We start from the raw sequence: 20393 nt of genomic DNA, 5'->3' as shown, positions 1-20393 counted from the left end.
TATCAAATGCAAAATAGTAGTAACATATTAATAACTAAAATACATTTGCAAATGATAAGCTATCCGTCCATCCATTATCTGAGCCGATTATTCTAATCAATTGTATTTGAATTAATTATAAACAATGAAATAAAAATACCAACCTAATTTTTCACATATAACACATAAGTACTCGTAACAAATGTTTTATCGTATTAAATCACTGGCTATTCAATTACGAGTAGATTAATTTGAAATAATTAAACGATTGTATATTATGATGACCAATTGCCCATATTTACATCCACATATATCCGTCCAGTTTTAGAAATAAAAAACAAAACATATTTTGTGTCGTCGTATGCTACGTCACTGGAGGAGGGAGGGAGGCGGCAGGTAAGTAAGTCACGTGACCTCCACAGGTAGCCGCTTCACTACAAAAACGACGTTCGGCCATTGCTCCGCGATGGTGGCTTCGGGAGGCTTCACGTGAAAACAAAAAAGGGAAAAAAAATTGAACGTCGCCTACGAAGTCCGGAGGACGCACGGAGCTCACCTTTCGCACCCAGGTGTCAAAGGTGTTCGTTCCCCTTTGACCTAAGTGTGGAGTTCGCTGAAGTATTTCTTGACTTTCGACGGTACTCGAATGACGGCGCAGGTCGACTACCTGGTGGTGCTTTGCGCCGCCACATCTGGCGCCAGTGGGGAGCTGCTGGGCTCGGACGAGAAGGAGCTAGCGAGGCTGGTGTGGCAGCAGGTGGATGTCAACAACAAAAAGGTAAACACTCTAGCCTTATATTATACCTAAATTATTATTTTTTTTAAACAGGAAATGTGATTCTAAACGGAGTAACTTTTCAACTGGGTTCTAATGACTTCACTTGTAAATAAATAGTAGTCCAAATAGCATTAGTATCATATTGGTATTGGTATTAGTATTAGCATTAGTTTTACGGCTCAAACATGAGATGCCAAATTTTCAAAACAAATTAATTTGTATTCCTCCCGTGATCATAATGGTGTTCATAATAGTTATGGAATTGCCCCAATCATCTCAAGCCCATGTATTCATTTTTCAATTTTAAATCTGGTATTAAGTACTGTATTGAATTCCTGTAATGTATAAAGTTGACAACATGACTCAACTTGACTTGCTTACATTTTGTACACATTCCATGTCTACTTACCATCAGGTCTGACATGTTTTTCTACAGGAATGATATTAATATGACATTAAAAAGTGCTTGCGTTAATGATTTTACTGATTTATTAGTGAGATGATACAGTTTACCCAGCCTGTGTGATCCAACAATTCAACCTTTGTGGATTACCATAACCTTCAAGAATGAGTATACACAGATGTAACTACTTAATATCAACACAGCCACTTGAGTCAAGTCTGATTTTCTTTTCTTTATGTATATGACATGTTAAAGGTTTAAAAGTGTTCAACTATTTTGTTAATTACACGCAGATTACATGTTCTATGTAATATTGCACTATTGCAGAAGTCACCCAAAGCCAGTTAATTTTTCAAGTTTACATTGTAAAAAGCACATTTTGTATTTTATTGGGCCAAAATAGGAATTTTGGAACAACCTTAAATTTTTCGACAACAATGTTAGTTAGCACAACAAAATAAGCATGTTTTTAGCTCCAAAACAAGTTTTCTTTCTTTAAATCTTCAAATCTTTAAATTGGGGTGACGATATAAGGCATAATTAGCTCTGTAAACACTTGTTTCTTTTTTGTGAAATGAGGGAATGCCAATTTTCACAACAGCAACATTTTAAATATTTTGTGGAATTGCCCACAAAAATGTATCAAAGTTTGTTGCCTTGAAATTTGGGGTTCACTATTCTCTAAACCCACATTTTATTTTATTTATTTTTACAGTTTAGCTTCTATTACCGTATGTATTAAACAAAGTGTTCACACAATTGTATCATCTCTCACTGATTTAGACTTAATTATAAACATACAGTGAGGTGGTCACTCTTCAAAAGATGTATTCCTTTGTTTCATGTCTAACATGGTTTTCATGCAATGGTTCTGTTTTTGTGAAGTTGGGCAAGGTGAACGAGCTGCTGATTAAGCCCGAAGTGTCAGACCTGACAGATGAAAAAAAGGAGGAGGATGTGGTGGAGGAGCTCGTGGAAGAAGAAAATGTATCTGGGGCAGATTGTGTCTTTACAGCAAAGAGCCTGGAGTCTGCTTTAAATACGGTAAGATTTTCTAAAGCGACAGCGTTCTCTTACATGCCAGACTTCATTTCGCTTTCGAAACTCTCCACAGTTCCATCTCCAGCTGACGAACGAGGTGAACAGCGCAGGTGCGGGCACGTCAGTGTGTTTATGTACCGACGGGCAACTCCACATCCGTCAAGTGATTCACCCCGAGGCCGCCAGCAAGGTGAGCAGGCTGGCTAGGTGAACGCCCCACAGCCAGGGCGGATGTTCACTCGCTCACTCCTTTTCGCAAAGCATTGTTGTGTTGGCGCGGCGTTCCTGGTTGAAGTTGCTCATCTGAGATGTACTCAAGTTGACTTGATGATGACTGCAACACACCCATGCACATACCACATTTTAGCACAACGTGTCACTGCCAACATTTTCACACATCTTAAAAGACCAGAGCAGAAGCCGTAAAACTGCTTGACTTGCACAATTTAAGATTTATTTTTAAAGTTGACGCTAAATGTTTTCTGAGTTGACTCGATTATCGACTAGTCACTGATGACGTCGTTGCTATTTTTTCAGATGATTTTCAGATGAACAAAAACACAGGAGAGGGGGTGCCTTGCAATAATCTATATTACCCGACCAGGGGCGATCCTAGCTTGGATGTGTGACCCCCCCAACACACACATACACACCTTTGGCCACGCCCCCTTCCCCAGCATGCCTTAAATCATGTTTGTTCATATTTGCAGTACTCACGTTTTAATCGTAATGGTTAGACATTTCTGCTCTTTCTATTCAAAGTAGTTGTGTGTATGTTTTGCGTACCTGTCTGTTTTTGTTCGGTTGTGCAGTCGTTTTAATGCTGTGTGGTTGTTCTGTGCGGTGATTCACGAGTAGCGCCCCTGATGTTTCTGTTACGCAAGCAAATAGCCTCTTCTTCCACAAGCCAAGAGTGCCCTGACTTCTTTTATGACTCAATGTCACCACAATACCTAAGAGGCCATGACATTTCCAGTCGCTTGCTACCGACAAGGGAGGGCTGTAGTGCTAATGTCCGGACTTGACGTGTTTTTTTATTGTCTCAGACTCGGCCATTAGACCCGCAAAATATTTTTATCGACTCGACCGAGTCCCACTATGTTCTTATTCCTGAACTAAACTTGAATTGCTATCTGCTTGGTTAACATGACTGCGAGCGCCAAAGCACCCATTTTTTTTTTTTGTCATTTCAGCTAACATTGTTCTAAAATGTGGTTTTACCAACCATCGAGAACCGACGTTAGCAATGACGTCATTAAAAAAAAACAAAAAAAAAACAAAAAAACACAAATGACGCAACATGCAGATTTTGTAAAAAGACAATTTTGGATACATACGGCACGTTGCAAAAAAAATAAAAAAAATGGTTCCATGCCATGTAAGAAGAAAGTTGAGCATAATTAAATCTGACTAATTTTCTGGTCATTAAAATAATATTTTTCTGTCTTAATGTTTACTCTTGATCTCATTCGGACCTGGACGCAAACCTTTGTGACTTAAACATGACTTGGTTGACATTGAGAACCTTTTTATTCGCAAAATCCTTGAAAACGGCAAACTGCAATTATTAACATTTCATGATGCTAATCTAAAACAGATAACTACAACTACTATAATCTCTTAATCAAACAATTTAAACCTAAAAAGGAACATGCTCATGTTCTCAACTCATGTCTTTCCCCCTCCAGAACATCCTGATCCCCGACTGTTTCTACTCCTTCTTTGATCTTCGTAAAGAGTTCAAGACGCACTTCCCCTCCCACCTCAGTACTTTGGACGTAGACGCCATGGTGGAGTGTATCCTTTCCATGTGTGGCATGCGCCAAAACCCCCTTGAACGTTTGTTGATCTTTGTAAAGTGTTTATCATGAGAGCACACTTGCTCCAAATGAGCCTTAGGGTGTTGAGTCCCGAATTCCCATTTTGAAATGCAAATGACCAGCGCCTCGTTGAGGATGCGGTTCAAGTGTGTGTTTAACTAACAGGGCGCGCCTACTACACACCCACTGGAACAGGAAACGATTTACTACCTCAGCCTCTTGGTTGTAACCCTGCCAGTATCTTTTACTTTCTTCTGTTCTCACACGATTGTCATTATCGCTTTTCTTGACCGACGTCATGTTCAGCTTTGAGCATACCGATAGAAGCGCCTCCTGATATGTGCAGCTCCCTGGGCACACTGGATCCTTTAGCCACGTTGCCGCCACAAGTAGCGGTGCAGCAGGTCCAGATGATGGGCAAAATCGTACTTAGCCTGCTTTCGGAGCCATTATGTGAGTACCACACACCGCTGCACCGAACTGAACGAAAGGTGAAAGGTTGTGTGATGGCGAGGATTAGTGTTGTGTTTATCATTCTAATGAAATAGATTCAGAAAATAAAGAGCAAAAGCACTTCAGTGGGCAGGCACATCACATGAATGACTTGTTTTAGTTTTTAATTTGCAAATTCGAGTACTTTATGCAAAATGAATATATCAACAGTTTGAAGGTTGCGTTTGGTTCTGAGGGACTGCGCTCGTCATTCATCAAGAAATTTAGTGTCGGCTCTTAAATGAACCACTTTGTTCTGTCTATATAAAGCATTGACTCTGCCCATGAAAAAAGAAAAGATATCCACAATATAATATATAAATACTCTTGCTTTCCAAAGAAATTAACTCAATCACTACCAGCCCCTTAAAAAAAAAAAAAAAAGATCTTTGACGTCTTTAGCTGTCAATGGCAGTAAATGCTTTGTTTTGATTGGCAATGTCAGAGTCTAACGGAATTGTTTATTTTTTGAGGTTGTGGTTTGCAGAGGTGTACATTAAATGTAGAGAGGTGTTAAAAGTTTTATTACTTTCATTTTTATGAATAAGGTAACCAAAATATTAGAAACTGTTCTCAGAATATAATAATATTTCTATAAACTACTACCGCAATGATAATCATTATTGTGTCATTATTGTAATTTGTAAAGGCTGATTTATTTATTTAAAAAGAATAATGGGGTTTAAAAAAAAATAATGCTATATCGATTTGAATCAATTTTCATTTTCATAGCCCGATATCGATTCATAAAACCATATATCGATATTTTTTTACCCTTAAATTTACGTGACTACACACGTCACATGAGATCTCGTCACAACGCGAAATTAGCGAATCAAAACAAAATGGCGGGAGAAGTGAAGTCCGCGCCAATAAGCATGAAGGCAGATGTATTTTTTTGTTTTGATCAGGTCATGTTAAATGAAACGTACACGATTAATGTAACTGCATTGGCTTCAATTCTTAAGGTAGATATTAATATTTTTTTACTAATGTATTTATTTACAGCAAGTCGTTTGTACTCATTTCAGCATTGGTTCTTCTGAGAATGCCTTCCATACAAAAGTAAAATTAGCACTACGTGAAATCGTCGATTGAATCGAAAATCAATTAAAGTGAATCGAAAACTGAATTGAAACGGGCCCTTGTGTATCCAATCGAATCGATTTGGGAATTTTAAATTGATACCCAGCCCTGTATTATATTGTATTTATACTGTAATTACTTTGTCACTATGATTCTAAAAAGGGGCGTCGTTATTGCAGGTCACACATTCTCTAACCCAGAAAGAGTTAATGAGAAGTTTGAAACGGGTACGTGGTAAGTAATGTTTGCTCAAACTTCAGTCCACTATTCCTTTTTAGATTTCCTTAAAGTTGACTCATGAAGCACAAGCAGTTCACCTTGAACGTTTGTTTGCAGCAGTAAAATGGAGAAAGTGAGTGACAGCACAGTAATCAGAGCCAGAGGGTTGCCGTGGCAGTCGTCAGACCAGGACATTGCCCGCTTTTTCAGCGGACTAAATATTGCCAAGTGAGTTGCCATAAATGCAAGGAAACCCTAAAGCGCAAGTGAAAACATGCCTGACGAGAAATTGCTTGGTGTCGCGCAGAGGAGGGGCTGCACTGTGCCTCAACGCTCAGGGGAGGAGAAATGGCGAGGCGCTTGTTCGTTTTGTCAGCGAAGAACATCGAGACCTGGCGCTGCAACGGCACAAACATCATATGGGCAACAGATACATCGAGGTAATCTGTCGGCGCCCACTTGGCCCACATCGCTAAAGCGAAGCGACCACCCAAGATCCGATTCTTTAATGGGCCTCCTTTTCATTGCAGGTTTACAAAGCAACTGGAGAAGACTTCCTGAAGATAGCAGGAGGTGAGGCCCACAGCCTCTTTCGTAAAATGATGGAAGTATTCTGTGTTAAATGCGCAACTCATCTTTATATTCACAATGACAAGTCTGCTGTCGCCGTCATTTGAATTTCCAAGAGGTGGTTTGCGTTAGTGAATACCAACCTGCCTCATTTGGATGCCCTCTCAACTCATTCGCTACCATTGACGGATATAGAAGCCAAAAAGTGCATTCATTTTACGTGGGCTGACAGTGAATTATCCATCCATTATTTAAGCCGCTTCTCCTCACAAGGGTCGCGGGGGGTGCTGGAGCCTATCCCAGCTATCGTCGGGCAGTAGGCTGGGGACACCCTGAACTGGTTGCCAGCCAATCGCAGGGCACACAGAGACGAACAACCATCTGCGCTCACACTCGCATCAATTTCGAGTGTCCAATCAACCTGCTATGCATGTTTTTGGAATGTGGGAGGAAATCGGAGTACCCACGCAGGCACGGGGGAGAACATGCAAACTCCACACAGGAAGGCCGGAGCCGGAATCGAACCCACGACCTCTGCACTGTGAGGCCATTGTACTAACCAGTCGTCCACTGAGCCGCCCACAGTGGATTAATTAAATTAATTTAACTTAGTTAATTTTGGTGCCCCTCGACAACGTACTGTAGATGTAGCACAATTTGCCATAATATTCTCCTTCTTTAGTCCAAATTAGTTTTGACACAGTGACCCCAGTGAGGAGAAGCGGTACAGAAGATGGATGGATGGACAACAGTGCCTTACTTGTTTCAACATGACTCAGCCTAAAGAATTCTCTTTCCTTTGCTCAAACACAATCACAGCGTCCAATTCAGACTGCACCTCCTGTGGAGCGTCTCGTTATACCTTTGTTTTGCCTCTCCGCCAGGTACGTCCAACGAAGTAGCCATATTCCTGTCCCGCGAGGACCAGATCATCGTGAGGATGCGAGGTCTCCCTTTCACGGCCACGCACGAGCAGGTGCTCGCCTTCTTCTCGCCGGAGGACGGACTCCAAGACACGTGTCCGGTCAACGGAGGAAGGGACGGTATCCTGTTTGTGCGTTACCCGGACGGTCGACCCACCGGTGACGCCTTTGTGCTGTTCGCCTGCGATGAACATGCCCAGTGTGCGCTCAGGAAACACAAGGAGATCCTTGGAAGAAGATATATTGAGTTATTCAAGAGCACTGCAGCAGAAGTCCAGCAGGTACTTTGAATTCAGAACGGCGTCAATGCTACTTAGGATAATTTTGCACAAAGGGCAGATTGATCCGTTTGCATGTGTGCGCTGCAGGGTGACTACACGTGGGAGTGTGACCCCGCCCCCCTCCTTAATTATTTGCTAGAAGCACTAAAGTGGGACTTGCAGGGTGGGGAACCGGGCTTTGTGTTTATCTTTACACATGAACTGTTCCTCCTTTGTCTTCTGTTCATTCTGTCTTGCGTCTTCATTGCCCACCAGATGAAAACAAATGACAAACTCACAACTTCTATGCACAACCGTGCAGGCGCCTTTCTGACAAGTGTGCAGTTTTATTGGTCGCCTCTAGAAATGCAAACATAGCGAGGTCCTGTTGGCGACAAGTCGGCTTGATTAAAAGTGCTTTACGTTACATTTATAAATTACAGGTTATGTTAACGTTTGTTCGCTATTATGGAAAAATTACTCAGAGAATTTCTACGAAACCTGAAGGGAGTGTATTATGGATGAACTGATTGCATTTGAATTCAAATCCATATTTAAAAAAATATATATATTCGTTGTTTGAATGGCTGTCTCCACTGCACTAAAATTCAAACGGTAATGCATTATGTTTTATTTGGGTGTTTTCTTTCTTCACTCTTATTAGAGGGATTAAATTTCTCTTTTGCCCTTAGAGTAAAAAATTGAGGTCACGCACGTCTCATCAATCTTTGTAACCTACGAAGTTAATGTACGGAATCACAAATACGCACCCCTATTTTTGAAATTGCACTGCGACCTTAGCGGTAAGCGAATATTGATATTGTCATGTCTGGTAATATCTGCCAGCAATATTAAAATTACATCATATCACTATTTGGCAGAGGTCTGCACTCAGTTGAATGCTATTGTAGTCAATTCAAGCAAGTGTGATAAATTTGTGTTCCAGGTGTTGAACCGCTACTCGTCTGCGCCGCTGATCCCGGTGGCCCCCGCCCCCTTGCTGTCAGTGTTGCCCACGGTGTCTCTCCTTCCTCCTCCCATCATCGTGAGGGACTGCCTGAGGCTGCGGGGCTTGCCCTACTCGGCGAGCATAGAGGACATCCTCACCTTCTTGGGCGACTTCACCCACGACGTCCGACCACACGGCGTGCATATGGTCCTCAATCAGCAGGTAGGCGCTTGGAACTCCATCTGCGTGATTGGTTTGGCCAAATGAAAAGATTTAGAGATTTACACTCGCAATGCACTTGACAGCTTATTGAAAGCAGTAAAACACATAATTACAATATGGTCACTAACGGAGCTGTTGTAGGCCACAGCTCACACCCGGACACCCAAAACGCACTCGCTTGTGTCACATGCCACCTAGTCAGGCCCCGCCTCTCGAAGATTGGCGCTATATTACAGAATTTTCTACATACATTTAATGGCTTGAATTATTGGTGCTCAAATGCAATGACAGTGTATTTGAAAAGTGTGTTTTAATACGTTTAAATGTGTTTAATGCATAGAGTTGGGTTAAACTATTATTCAAGCCGCAAGTGTTAAAGCAGACGAGTCAACGACTGAATTATTTTTTTTTTTTCATGTCCGCATCTGTTATCAGGGTCGTCCATCAGGCGACTGCTTCATCCAGATGACGACGGCAGAGCGAGCACTTTCAGCCTCCCAGCAGCTTCACAAGCACGTGATGTCCTGCCAGCACGGGCCCAACAGCCGCTACGTGGAGGTGTTCCCGTGCAGCGCCGAGGAGATGGGCCTGGTGCTGATGGGAGGCTCGCTCTCGCACACGCACACGCACACACACAACCGGAACAGGAGTGGGACAGGGCTCAGCCCGCCGCCATGTAAGTCCAGACGTAAGTGCTGCTGGGAGCTGGGGGTGCTTCGGGCCTGCAGGGGTAGGTGGGCTCCTGCCGTGGGGGGCAGGGTTGCTGGGTTTTCTCCAATCTAGTGTGGACAGGACATACTGGTCTAACCAGGAGATTCACAACTGTGTGTGTGTGTGTTTGCGTATGATCAGTTTTGTGTGTGTGGTGCCTCTTCATGAATTATTGTTTTTAATTCACTAGTCTGCATGCCAAATGTTACTCTTTCAGTTTGGACCTTACACATTCTAATCTGGATTCACCTTCTAGGTCACACCAGATGTTCGTTACACTCACTTTCACTTTTTACATGTTTTAATGCTTATTAAAAAAAAATAGGAAGGGTAAAAAAAAAATACATTCAAGCTCCAGTCGTACCAGTTAGTCTTGGTTGTGGAGCAGCGTGGCACACCTATTGGTTTGTCTCATTAATTCAGGAAAGGTGGGCGGGGCTTAACAGCAGACATGACAGCTGACAAAAATTAGCTGGTTTTAAAAAGCTTTTCACTCCCACTTTTCCAAACACTGATTACTGATGCGTTAATGATCACACTCGCGAACAGGACACAGCGCAAACTGTAGACTTGAACTGAGGTAATGTTGGGACAAGTCTGAACTTTTATGACTGGCAATAAATGCCAAATTGTGAGTTCCTGTTCTATATAACCGCATATAATGCCGGGAGCCAAATGGGAGCCAATTTCGGGAGGGGAAAGAATTCAGACCAATACGAAATTCCTAAAGCTATTAATGAGAATGAAACATGACGTATGTCTACGAATCATTTTGGTTAAGGTTCCACCATTGAGACTTTGCCTGATTTGAGAACGTAGAGCCAAAGTTAATTCCAAGGAGGCTGACAATTGCAAACCACGGTCACCCACTTCACCTTTAAACCAATTAAGACCCTAAAAAGAAAATCAACTGCTCTATTTTCACCAACTTGGCAAACAATAGACACCACTTGTGTCCGGTGAAGTGAATGTGGTCATTGTTTGCAAACGTGCATGAGCGCCTCTCCTAAAGCGTGAACACACGGCACAATCACGTCTTTGTGATGGCACACTTCAAGCGGCTTGACGTCTTTTGTTTCTGTTGCCTCTGCTGCAGGTTTATCTCCGCCCTCGTACTCCTTCACCCCCACCCCACCTGTCCTGTCTACCGAAGCCGCCGCTGCCCTCTACCCTCCACTCGGTCAGGTGTTGCTAGGTCCTCGTCCCCTCCCGGCGGGACATGCCTATTACCCATCGTCGGCGCAGCTATATATGAACTACACAGCCTACTATCCCAGGTATGCGGCCAACATCACTTTGTAAATGTTTGATAGGATTCATTTTCTGTCAACAACTAGCAACTGGCAGAAAGTCAATCTAAACCAGGGCAAACTAAGAGTTACTTATTGGGAACTGATTATACTTTGAGATTCATTATTATTCAAATGATCACTTGTACAGCATTCCTAGAAAATCACAATATCGCATCACTGGTGAGCTGCTCACGTGGTTGTTGGGGCACCATGTTGGTGACTGCCGATCTTAACTTGATACCTGCTCAAACCACTTCTATTACCAACGTAGGGCGCAAAATTAGTCATACAACAATAAAGCCCATGATGGACCGCCTCCAAATATTTCTACGCCTTACTACACTCCGTCAGGTTTAGTTGCATTCAACCTGTTTTGCCAGCTTTCTCACCGCACTGTGACTACCATGCCAATTTTTTTTTTTTAGATACTCTCAGTGGGCATCCATGGCAATCAGGGCCTGACACGTTTGCCCATCGCCTGACCTCGAATTGTCTCACGATTATCTTGTTTTGTTTTGGCTGCCTGGTACAGAGTGGAAACGATTAATTGACAGCTAATCTATTAGCAAATTATAATTATTTTGACACTCAATTAATCCCCCAGACTCTTAACAGTAAATATTGTCAGCGATCTGAAGTTCTCAAGGAAAGCAGATTCATTTGAATTTGTTATTAATCAAAATATAACATCTGCTTTCACGTTAGAAAATAATGATCAACATTTCTGACATGTTAAGAATCAAATCTGTTACTGAATCAGAATTAATTTTATGCACTGTCAATTTGAAATAATGTTTTGTTTTTGAGTAAATGGATGAAAATGATTTTTCTTTTCACCTGATTAATCGACTGTTAGGTGCAACCTTAATATGCAAGAATTTGTACTCCTCCCAATTAGATGCTGGGTTCCCACTGCAGTTTAGTAAATCAACACCTGTGGCCATTTTTCTGGGCTATCGTGTCGTCTCCTGAAAAGCCGGCCACATTTGATTATTTAATGCCTCACTCCGCCTTGTGAAAGCAAGGAGTGTCGTCTGACTTTTCTGGTGTAACCTTCTGTGGCTGAGGTAGTTAATAACTGAACTTTATGGTATTAAAACCTGCTTAGCAGGGGTGAGCCCTATGTGGAGCTTTCTACCTTTGACTAAGAAAGCCAACTGTGTTTGTCGAATTGCAGTACCACTATTTAGTTGTTTGCTCATAAACGCACACCTTCACGTGTCTAAATAACAACCTGTCTTTTACTTTTCTCCCCCCTGCAGCCCACCTGGCTCTCCCACTACTGTCGGTTACTTCCCTTCCCCCTCTGCCCTCTCCTCCCCCGGGGGGTTGATGCGCATGCCTGGTCTGACCTACAACAGCAAAGACCTCATCAACGCGGTGCAGGGCTATCAGGTAAATGAAGTGACTTCTGCGCGCAGGTCCACCATCACCTCAATAGAAGTCTTAACGCCCTAATACGACTCTCCTTGTGTCGAGGGTGTGTGTTGTCAGACACGCCGCGTTAGCCTGGAGGCTCGCAAACGAGTTTATCCTGTCTCCTCTCCCTACTCTGTGACTCTCGCTCTCCGCTGCATGCTTGGACTTGTACTTGTGGAGCTTATGTCAACGTAGAATTGAGACATCCAGAAATGTACTTTGTAACTACAAGCTGCTGTATTTATTTCGGGGTTTGGGTGTCCTTTTGTAAGTCCTCATACCGCCTCCCGATCCGCCTGGTGTTGATAATTTCTTCCCTCACCCACCACGCGGTGCCCCTCAGGTGATGCGCTGGCTTGTTCTTGACCCCAACCGGGACGCTGTTACAGAAAGAATGGGTGTGTTTTCTGGATTAGTTGAAGGCTCCTGGCGAGAGGGAACCATTTGTAATTCCAGTGACAGCAGCAGCACACAAAATAAGGCTAAACATAGATATATTTAATAAAAATAAAAGTGAACAATTTAGAAAATGAGCGACTTATACATAAAAGTGTTGGTGTTGTAGGTTAGTATTGTGCTGAATTAAAAAAAAAATGAACCAAGAATTAAAATGAAAGAGAAAGTTAATTTCCCTACTTCAGTTAGTTGTTCACCGGTGTAGAAACATAATCATCTGAAAGAGATGTTTAAAAGCAAAGTCAAATGAAAGATTTTCTTTACGATAATATGCAACGGACCTAATCCAAACACGGTAGTCTGACTATCATTTCTGTTGAATATGCGTTAAGCAGGAACATCCACCCATTTGTATCCATGTTGGATGTTTTCTGAGTTTGGTCATGTGACGTTTGCAAGATGAGCACTTTTGCAATGTGATTGCAGTGCAAGACAAAATGGCCACCCTTGAGACGGATAAAACAGGAGGAGTTTTCTGCCTAATTCATATTGCATAAACGCAATATTTATTCATCAGAAGATTTTATTTTAAATATTGAACGAGAACAGGAATTGTCCTTTTCTACCGTACGCCAATATATTGACATGCACCTGTAAATAATTAGATTCAATATTTTTCCATTGGACGAAGTCAAACTGTTGCATGCATAAAAATGTAACTGTACATTTTATTAGGTAACATTTTGAGAATGTTAACTGGGATACAATGTAAAAATAAGTGAACCACTGTTTATTGAAATCAAACTAAAGTAAATGAAAATGACTCACCTTTGACGTGGCGTGGCGCAGGTGAGATGTTGGAGATAGTGATGAGGGTGGCTTGATGAAGACGGTTGACTTTTTGATATTCATCTTTACCGTCACTGTCAAACGCTGTGGCGACAGGAATTGAATAGGTTGATTATTAAAGAACAGAAAAGCGCAGAAAGATTCTTTTTTTTCTGGTAGAAGATAATCTATTTCCTTTGGTAGGTTTGGTGCTTATATTGTAACAGAACGCAATATTCTGTAGGTCTTGGGAAATGTTAAGCCGACTAGACAGTGTAATAGGCGAAAATGAATCCACACACAAAGGTACCTGAGTGCTTCTTTGTACTGGAATCTGAAACAATCCTCTTCCATGTTGCTGAAAATGTCCAGACTGCCGTGGAGCCGGTCTCCCTCCTGAGCAGCAGCCTGATCGGCCAACCGGGCGCAGGCGAGCCTCCCGTGGTGTCGCTCCCCGCCCTGATGACCAAGCCTACCGGACACTACCTGGACCTGAGTCTGCTCTAAGCCTCACACATACGTATTGTTAGCCTTTTTTTTTTTTTTTTAAGTAGTCTTATTTATATCTTTAAAAAAAAAGCCACTATTATATTTTATACCATGTATGGCTTTAGCCAAAAACAAAAAACAGTTTGTCTTTTATTGCACAATGTGTATCTTGAAAAAAAAAAAACGCTTTGTAGAGATTTGTTTTAATGTGTTACATTATTTGTATAATCACTATTATATATTTGCCAGCCAAAGTAGTAAAGAATGACTTTGTAGCAAGAGAGCTCAATGTTTCAAGCTTCTCCGTGAAGAGAAAATGTGTGTGCGCATGTGTGAGAGAGAAAGTGTTGAATGAGAATACGATGTTGTGTTTTTACAAAATCACATTTGGGCCACACTGAAAATAATAATAATTAAAAAAAAAAGAAAACAAACAAAAAAGACAAATATGGCTAATAAAGTAAAACGAGGTGAAAAAAAATTGTGTGTCAAGAAAAAAAGCTTAGAGAATATTTCTTTCTATCCAAAAAAGTCACACAGAAAGTCCTAAGAGTAAAGCCACAATATTCAGGAGATTCTTAGTTGTTTTTTTTTTTTTTTTCATAATTTTTATGTCATAATCCTATGACAAAAAAAGTAATGTTTTTTTTTTTAAATATGTTACAAGTACAAAGATTACATTTATAAAAGAATAATAAAACAAGAAAAAAAAGTTACAAGAGCAATTATTCCCCAAAAATATTTCCCCCCTTTTGGGCTGTTGTAATTTTAAGTAGGAATATAGTTTTTAAAGAAGAACACTCATGAGAATATTGAGATATTTTTAAACCATTTTCAACCAATATACTACTTTATTCTTTCAGTGTTTTTTTTTCTCTTCTTTTCAGTGTGGCCCTCACCCTCGTCGTCCATGTTTTAATCGCTAATCAGTTTCTGTAATGCACGTGATGTGTTTTTAGCCACCTCCAGTACACACTGATTGTATTGGAAGCTTTAGTGCATGAAGAAGCTGGCAGTCAAACCTTCCGATGTTTACACAAAGGCCGATACCAATGCACGGCTAATCAATGCTTCTAACGGCACGGCAGTATGTTTGAATGCTGGCTTTTGTTACACTGTGAGTCACTATCATGCTTCACTTATGTTTGAGGCACTGAGAACTAAAGTGGGCTAACTCCATTCGGATCTTTTTGCAAAGGGTCGGGTTGTTTCCCAATTGGAAATGCAATCAACCCAAAAAAACAAAAAAAACACTAATAAAAAATTGTGTAACATTTTTTTTAATGAAAAAATAGCACTCTATGGTATTGTACGTTATAAAAACATACAGTAATAATATAATTAAACAGAATCTAAAAAAAAAAAATCAAGTTAGTGCATTATGATAATTCAACGGGCGTTGCGCTGCAACGATAGCTGTTTTTTGCAGAGGATAAAGAATAGATGCATGCAGGTATTCTTGTGTGCGCTATATGCATGGGTTGAATCTTGTGTTCAGATATAAGTTGTATTGTTTAAAGGTTTATAAATACAATCGCATCCATGCTACTTTTGTTAGCCCATATGTGGTGTTGTGCATGGTGTGTTAGAATTAAGATCGCAGATTTAAACAAAGTCCGTGTTCGGTTATATAAACAAGTACACAAGTTATACACCAGTTGTAATCCCTTTTAGGCACTTGCACCCAAGCTGGAAAAAAGTTCCGTCTGTCCCCTACATGTCAAATGTGTAACATAACCATGAGTATGCATCTAAAAGATGTGCCTTTTCTCTATTCAATTCTGCACTTATCTTTAAGAAAATGACAAAAATGGAGTTAGCTCACTCTTGTTCTCAGTGCTTCATTTGGTTTGGAATGTGCCCTACGTGATTTGTTGCCATTTCTGTTGTGCCTTTTGTTGGGGATTAAAGCAGAGCTCCGGTTGTTTGTAACTTCAATGTATGGTTACATTCTCCAAGAGGACTTTTTTTCAAGATCTCATCTTACAGAGTGAAGCTTGAAAATAAAGCTCTTGTTAGACATTTCTCCATCAAAGGCTGCTGAATAAACAGAAACTGTAGATAACTATTGAATACAATTTACATTGTGAACTGATGTTTTGTGTTTGTAGTAGGACTGGAAGGTCCTGCTGAAAAATAAACGTATTATGACATTTGCACCACTCTGACTAGCATTATTCACGTCGTCTATAAGAAGGCCCGACAACACAGTGGCCCGAAGGTTCGAGTGGGAACTCCCTTGCATGGTCCACAGTGATTACACACACACACATTCTAGTGGTGTTTCTTTTCAACGGAGAAGAAGAATGGCGAAACCAGGAAAAGGGAAAGAAAGAAGGAAAGCAGACAAAAGGCATGTTACAGCCCCTGAGGGAAGATTTGCCATTGTTGTAATTTAATATTGGCGCGCACCCCACCCTGCCCACTCAACACCTTTAAGCACTCGTGCTGACTCTCACGAGTAACACCACGTCATGGATAATCAAAACGCATCTGTATACATCTGTGGTTCCAAAAAAAAATTAGCATTGTCAAAAATAAAGCGTTAAATCTGGAGATGGATCTAATTTCAGTTACATTTTAACTCAGTTACCTCAGTTTGATTTACTTCAAAAGTAATTTGCATACGCTGCAAATATTGTACCATATTTGCTGAACATCTTTCACACATCATAAAAAGATCATTCCAAGATATTATTCAAGTAAATATCTGTTGCGAGCTTCACAAAAAATAGTAGTTGAAAAATGTGATTAATCGCAATTAATTTCAGATTTCTTTGGGGTGATTAATTAGTTAAAAAATATAATCGCTTTCCAGCATTAAAATTATATATTAAAATAACAAAAAGACATTTTCATTTTTATCCGCAAATTATGGCATATAATTTTTTCATGTATTATAGTGATTGTGTATATGAAGATAAGATGTTTGAGGAACTCAAGAGTAGAGACGCTGCTTCTCCCCATTAAGAGAAGCCAAATGAGGAGGCTTGGGTATCTGATCATGATGCCTCCTGAGCATTTCCCTGGTGAGGTGTTCCAGGCACGTCCCACCAGGGACGAAGACCAGGGGGGTGAACCATGAAATCCCGGAGAAACTATTTCTCCAAGCTACTTTGGGAACGTTCCCCGGAAAGAGGTGGACGAAGTGGTTGGGGAGAGGGAAGTCTGGGCTTCCCTGCTAAAATTTCTGCCCCCGTGATGCGACTCGGGGATAAGTGAAGAAAATAAACCGAGGGATGGATGTTGCCATATTTTATCTTTTCTGACTAGCTGATAGAATTCCCACGGTTCCTGAGTCACAAATTGAGCTTTTGTCATTTTTTCAGGCTTTGTCATCATTATAATAATAGTTATTATCATTGTGGTGAGCAGTAATAAGGTTTACTTCATTGACCTTCTGATTGGCTGGGGGCAATCACGTTGCTACCGCCTTATCAGGAAGGGCTTGTGGTATCCTTCTACGAATTCTGTGGTTAATCGGTTAGAGAACCCAATGCTAAAAATACATCATGAGCGAGAATTTATTTCTTTTTCAGTCAGCGTCTTTGTGAATGGCTGTAAAGAGCCTCCGATATGAATGTAACGCAAAGTACAGTACATAGGGAAAGTCCTTCCTTTACGTGATCTAATCCTCACAGTTCAGCAATGATGACGTCACTCACTGCTTGATATACCTGACAGGCAGGTGTTGGGGGCTGCTAAATCAGTTAGATTCTTCTTTATAATGGCAGCATTCCCTCACAGGGTGGGTAAGCTATACACGTACACACAAACACACACGCAAGCATGCAGGGCAAGGCTGAACCACATTCCAATGTCAGTGCGCGCACACGCACTCACGCACACACGCACACATGCACACGTCACAGACGCTCCTACGCACTTTTCAAAGTGATGATGACGTGGCTTACATTTGGTTCACCTTGATGGGCTGACGCGACGTACTACACTAATTTAAAATTAAAAAAAATTTTTTTTTAATTATTTTTTACATTTATGTTTTTTTTGGGGGGGGGATAGACATGTTTAATAGTGAAATCAGACACCTAACTGAAAATGGATTTATTGATGTTATATAATTAGATATGTTTAATTTGAATATTAATATGCAATATTGTTATATTGTTTGTGAGTGAATAAAACATTTAAAAAATGAAAACAGTATTGATGTGTTAGATGTGTTTGATAATGAAGAACATAGACGAGGAAGCAGACGAAGGCGTTGTTGCGTGATTCTTTGTCAAAGCAGCTGACATCATAATGACTTGACCACAAGCATAATTAGACATCCAGATGCTTTAACGGCAACAATAGGTAAATGTTTGGCCGTGAGAAAATATAAAACATGCCAAAAATGATGACGGCATTACCGACGACCGACATTTGCAACCTTTACTTTTATTTGTTCCATGCAAATTCATTCATTTGTTTGAAAATCTTAGTCATTTATAGCATTTCGCTTGGTATTTGGATGGTAGTTCTACCCAACCCCGTTCTCCCCATCCAAACAGATTTCACCCCCTTTTGTTGCCATGTCAAATCACCACTTGGCCTACAGAATCAGCTGTAAAAACTACACTGTCAATGGGACTGTTTCTTTACTTTAAGCAGATTCGAAATTGGTCCTCACACTAACATCAGCATTTTGATGTCCTCGTTGGTTGGTCAGAGCAAAATTTGTTAAAGCTAACTTCAGAAAAAAAAAAAAAAAAAAGAAAAAGATTCTTTGGCGATCTGCTCACTTTAATTAAATACATTTAATAATCAGTAGTTCTGGTGAGTATGATGTACTTTATATTTTAATTCATTTATTCTTGTGAATCACATTTTTGGATAGTTTTGTACATACAGTCTCTATAATAGCGACGTGATCTTAAATCCCCACTCAAGGAGCGGCATAATTTTGAATGGCCCTGGATGGTCGGCAAAAAACATGCCCCATGTGGAGACCAAGGCTGCCTCACAGTTCTTAGGTTCTGAGTTAGAATCTGGGCTCCTGTGCGTAATTTGCATCTTCCAAAAAGAAGTAAATGTTGGAAATTAATTATCCAAATATGTCATTAGTTATTCGTCGATAAAGTAAACTGAGAATCCGGACCTGATTTACGCACATATTCGGGTTACGTCGACGTCGTAGTAAAAGGACGACACGCTCAAGTATCACCTAGCAGCCGAGCACATTTGTCTCCTCCTAGTGGACACATTAAGACAGCAATTTGATTCAAATATTTGAAACGTTTGAATATTGTTATTCGATAATATTGTCGTGCGAAGTTGTACCTTCCGCTTCGATGGTGGTGCGTGGGTAGACATTCACAGTCTCGCGATCATAAACGTTACTCATATAATCGCGTTGCATTCACTGACCAAATCTCGGCTGGGAAATCTAAAACGTAAAGGTGTATGGTTTTCGGTTTAATAACAGGTTAACTGCATCACAATATCTTATTAACTTGCAATGCATCATTTAAAATTGAAACTAAGATTAACGGTTATTTGAGCTGTTATTACCTTTTGCCTACCAAGTACTTTGGAATTTTCTTTTTCTAATAGTTGTATTGTATTGTTCTATAAACGAAACAACAAAATAATCCAAACAGCAAAGAACGAATCGTATAAGGATTTTTATTTTAAATCCCCAAAACAACATTGTGATCAATTACTACTTTTTTTATACTAATAATGTCAACATTTTAGGGGGTTGAGTTTCTCAAATATGTAAATAATTTTTAAATTTATAGGAAAAACATTTATACACTTTGTAGTTTTTCTTTTGTTATGCTAATCATTTGAAATATTCAATATACATTTTAACTCCAAGAAATGATTATAAAAGATTCGAAGTTATTAATAAATACTTCATAACTTAAGTCACCCAAATTGTTAGTAAACAAATCAACAAATAAATAATGTAACACTTTTATGAGCAGTATAGAGTACAATTTCCCATTAAAAATCCTCTTGACTCTGAGAGCAAAAAAGAAAACGTGAAAGGAAGAAATGAATTTTTAAGGATCAAGTATATTCTTTGTTGCTTAAAAGAGCATGCAAAACAATCTGCACTAAAAGGCGTGGCTATCAATTTCTCATGATGTAAATAATCAATCAAAATATTGGACAATAGCCCCAAATCCCAAGACATTTTGGGCAATTACAAAGCTGGAACAAGTTTGGGAAAGTTCTTTTCGTTTCTAGCATGAACATGGCCCCGCCCACAAAGTGAAGTCCATAAGGAAAAGGCATGCTTGGATTCATCTGATGAAGTCATATTGGGATGTACTAGAACAGAGATAGAAGTGTAATCGCCAGGTGTCCCAATACTTTTGTCCATTGAGCGTATGCAGGAGACAAAGCTTGAACAGGATACACACTGTCTCTACGTTCAATCAAACCTCCATCTCTTGCCTCATACAGAACTGCAGTGTTATTCTCTTCGAATAAGTCAAGTACATTCAAGTTGTTGAAAAAATAACAGACAAAAAACTGAAATAAAAGACCCTTTGTTGCACACAA

General features: G+C 40.3%; 1 protein-coding gene and 1 long non-coding RNA gene across 8 annotated transcripts; one reads left to right on the top strand and one right to left on the bottom strand.

The window, feature by feature from the left end:
• Positions 1–415: 415 nt before the first annotated feature.
• On the top strand, positions 416–14160 carry esrp1 (epithelial splicing regulatory protein 1). 2 transcript variants are annotated; one of them, XM_088306012.1, is made up of 15 exons: positions 416–757; positions 2046–2204; positions 2275–2391; positions 3890–3998; positions 4328–4474; positions 5779–5833; positions 5936–6046; positions 6126–6258; positions 6349–6391; positions 7273–7592; positions 8518–8742; positions 9178–9418; positions 10550–10730; positions 12008–12140; positions 13761–14160. In XM_088306012.1, exons 1-15 carry the CDS (start codon positions 626–628, stop codon positions 13893–13895), a joined length of 2241 nt encoding a protein of 746 aa, XP_088162138.1. In that variant the 5' UTR covers positions 416–625; the 3' UTR covers positions 13896–14160. The 2 variants fall into 2 exon arrangements, with proteins under 2 accessions (XP_088162138.1, XP_088162137.1); XM_088306011.1 differs by having other exon boundaries at positions 9178–9430.
• On the bottom strand, positions 2230–19232 carry LOC148329014 (uncharacterized). 6 transcript variants are annotated; one of them, XR_015845556.1, is made up of 9 exons: positions 19161–19232; positions 18979–19071; positions 13699–13891; positions 13389–13493; positions 12801–12837; positions 12446–12590; positions 8679–8762; positions 7251–7538; positions 2230–2535 (listed from the first exon to the last, which is right to left on the bottom strand). It is a non-coding gene; the product is annotated as an uncharacterized LOC148329014 (long non-coding RNA). The 6 variants fall into 6 exon arrangements; XR_015845555.1 differs by having other exon boundaries at positions 18992–19071; XR_015845557.1 differs by lacking the exons at positions 18979–19071; positions 19161–19232 and adding an exon at positions 4340–4501 and having other exon boundaries at positions 13699–15230.
• Positions 19233–20393: the final 1161 nt, after the last annotated feature.

This window comes from Idiotropiscis lumnitzeri, chromosome 10 (genome assembly GCF_059441095.1).
Source record: "Idiotropiscis lumnitzeri isolate Australia: NSW breed Sydney's pygmy pipehorse chromosome 10, RoL_Ilum_1.0, whole genome shotgun sequence".
In the NCBI taxonomy this organism is placed as follows: Eukaryota; Metazoa; Chordata; class Actinopteri; order Syngnathiformes; family Syngnathidae; genus Idiotropiscis; species Idiotropiscis lumnitzeri.
This window is presented reverse-complemented; position numbering and strand designations above follow the sequence as displayed.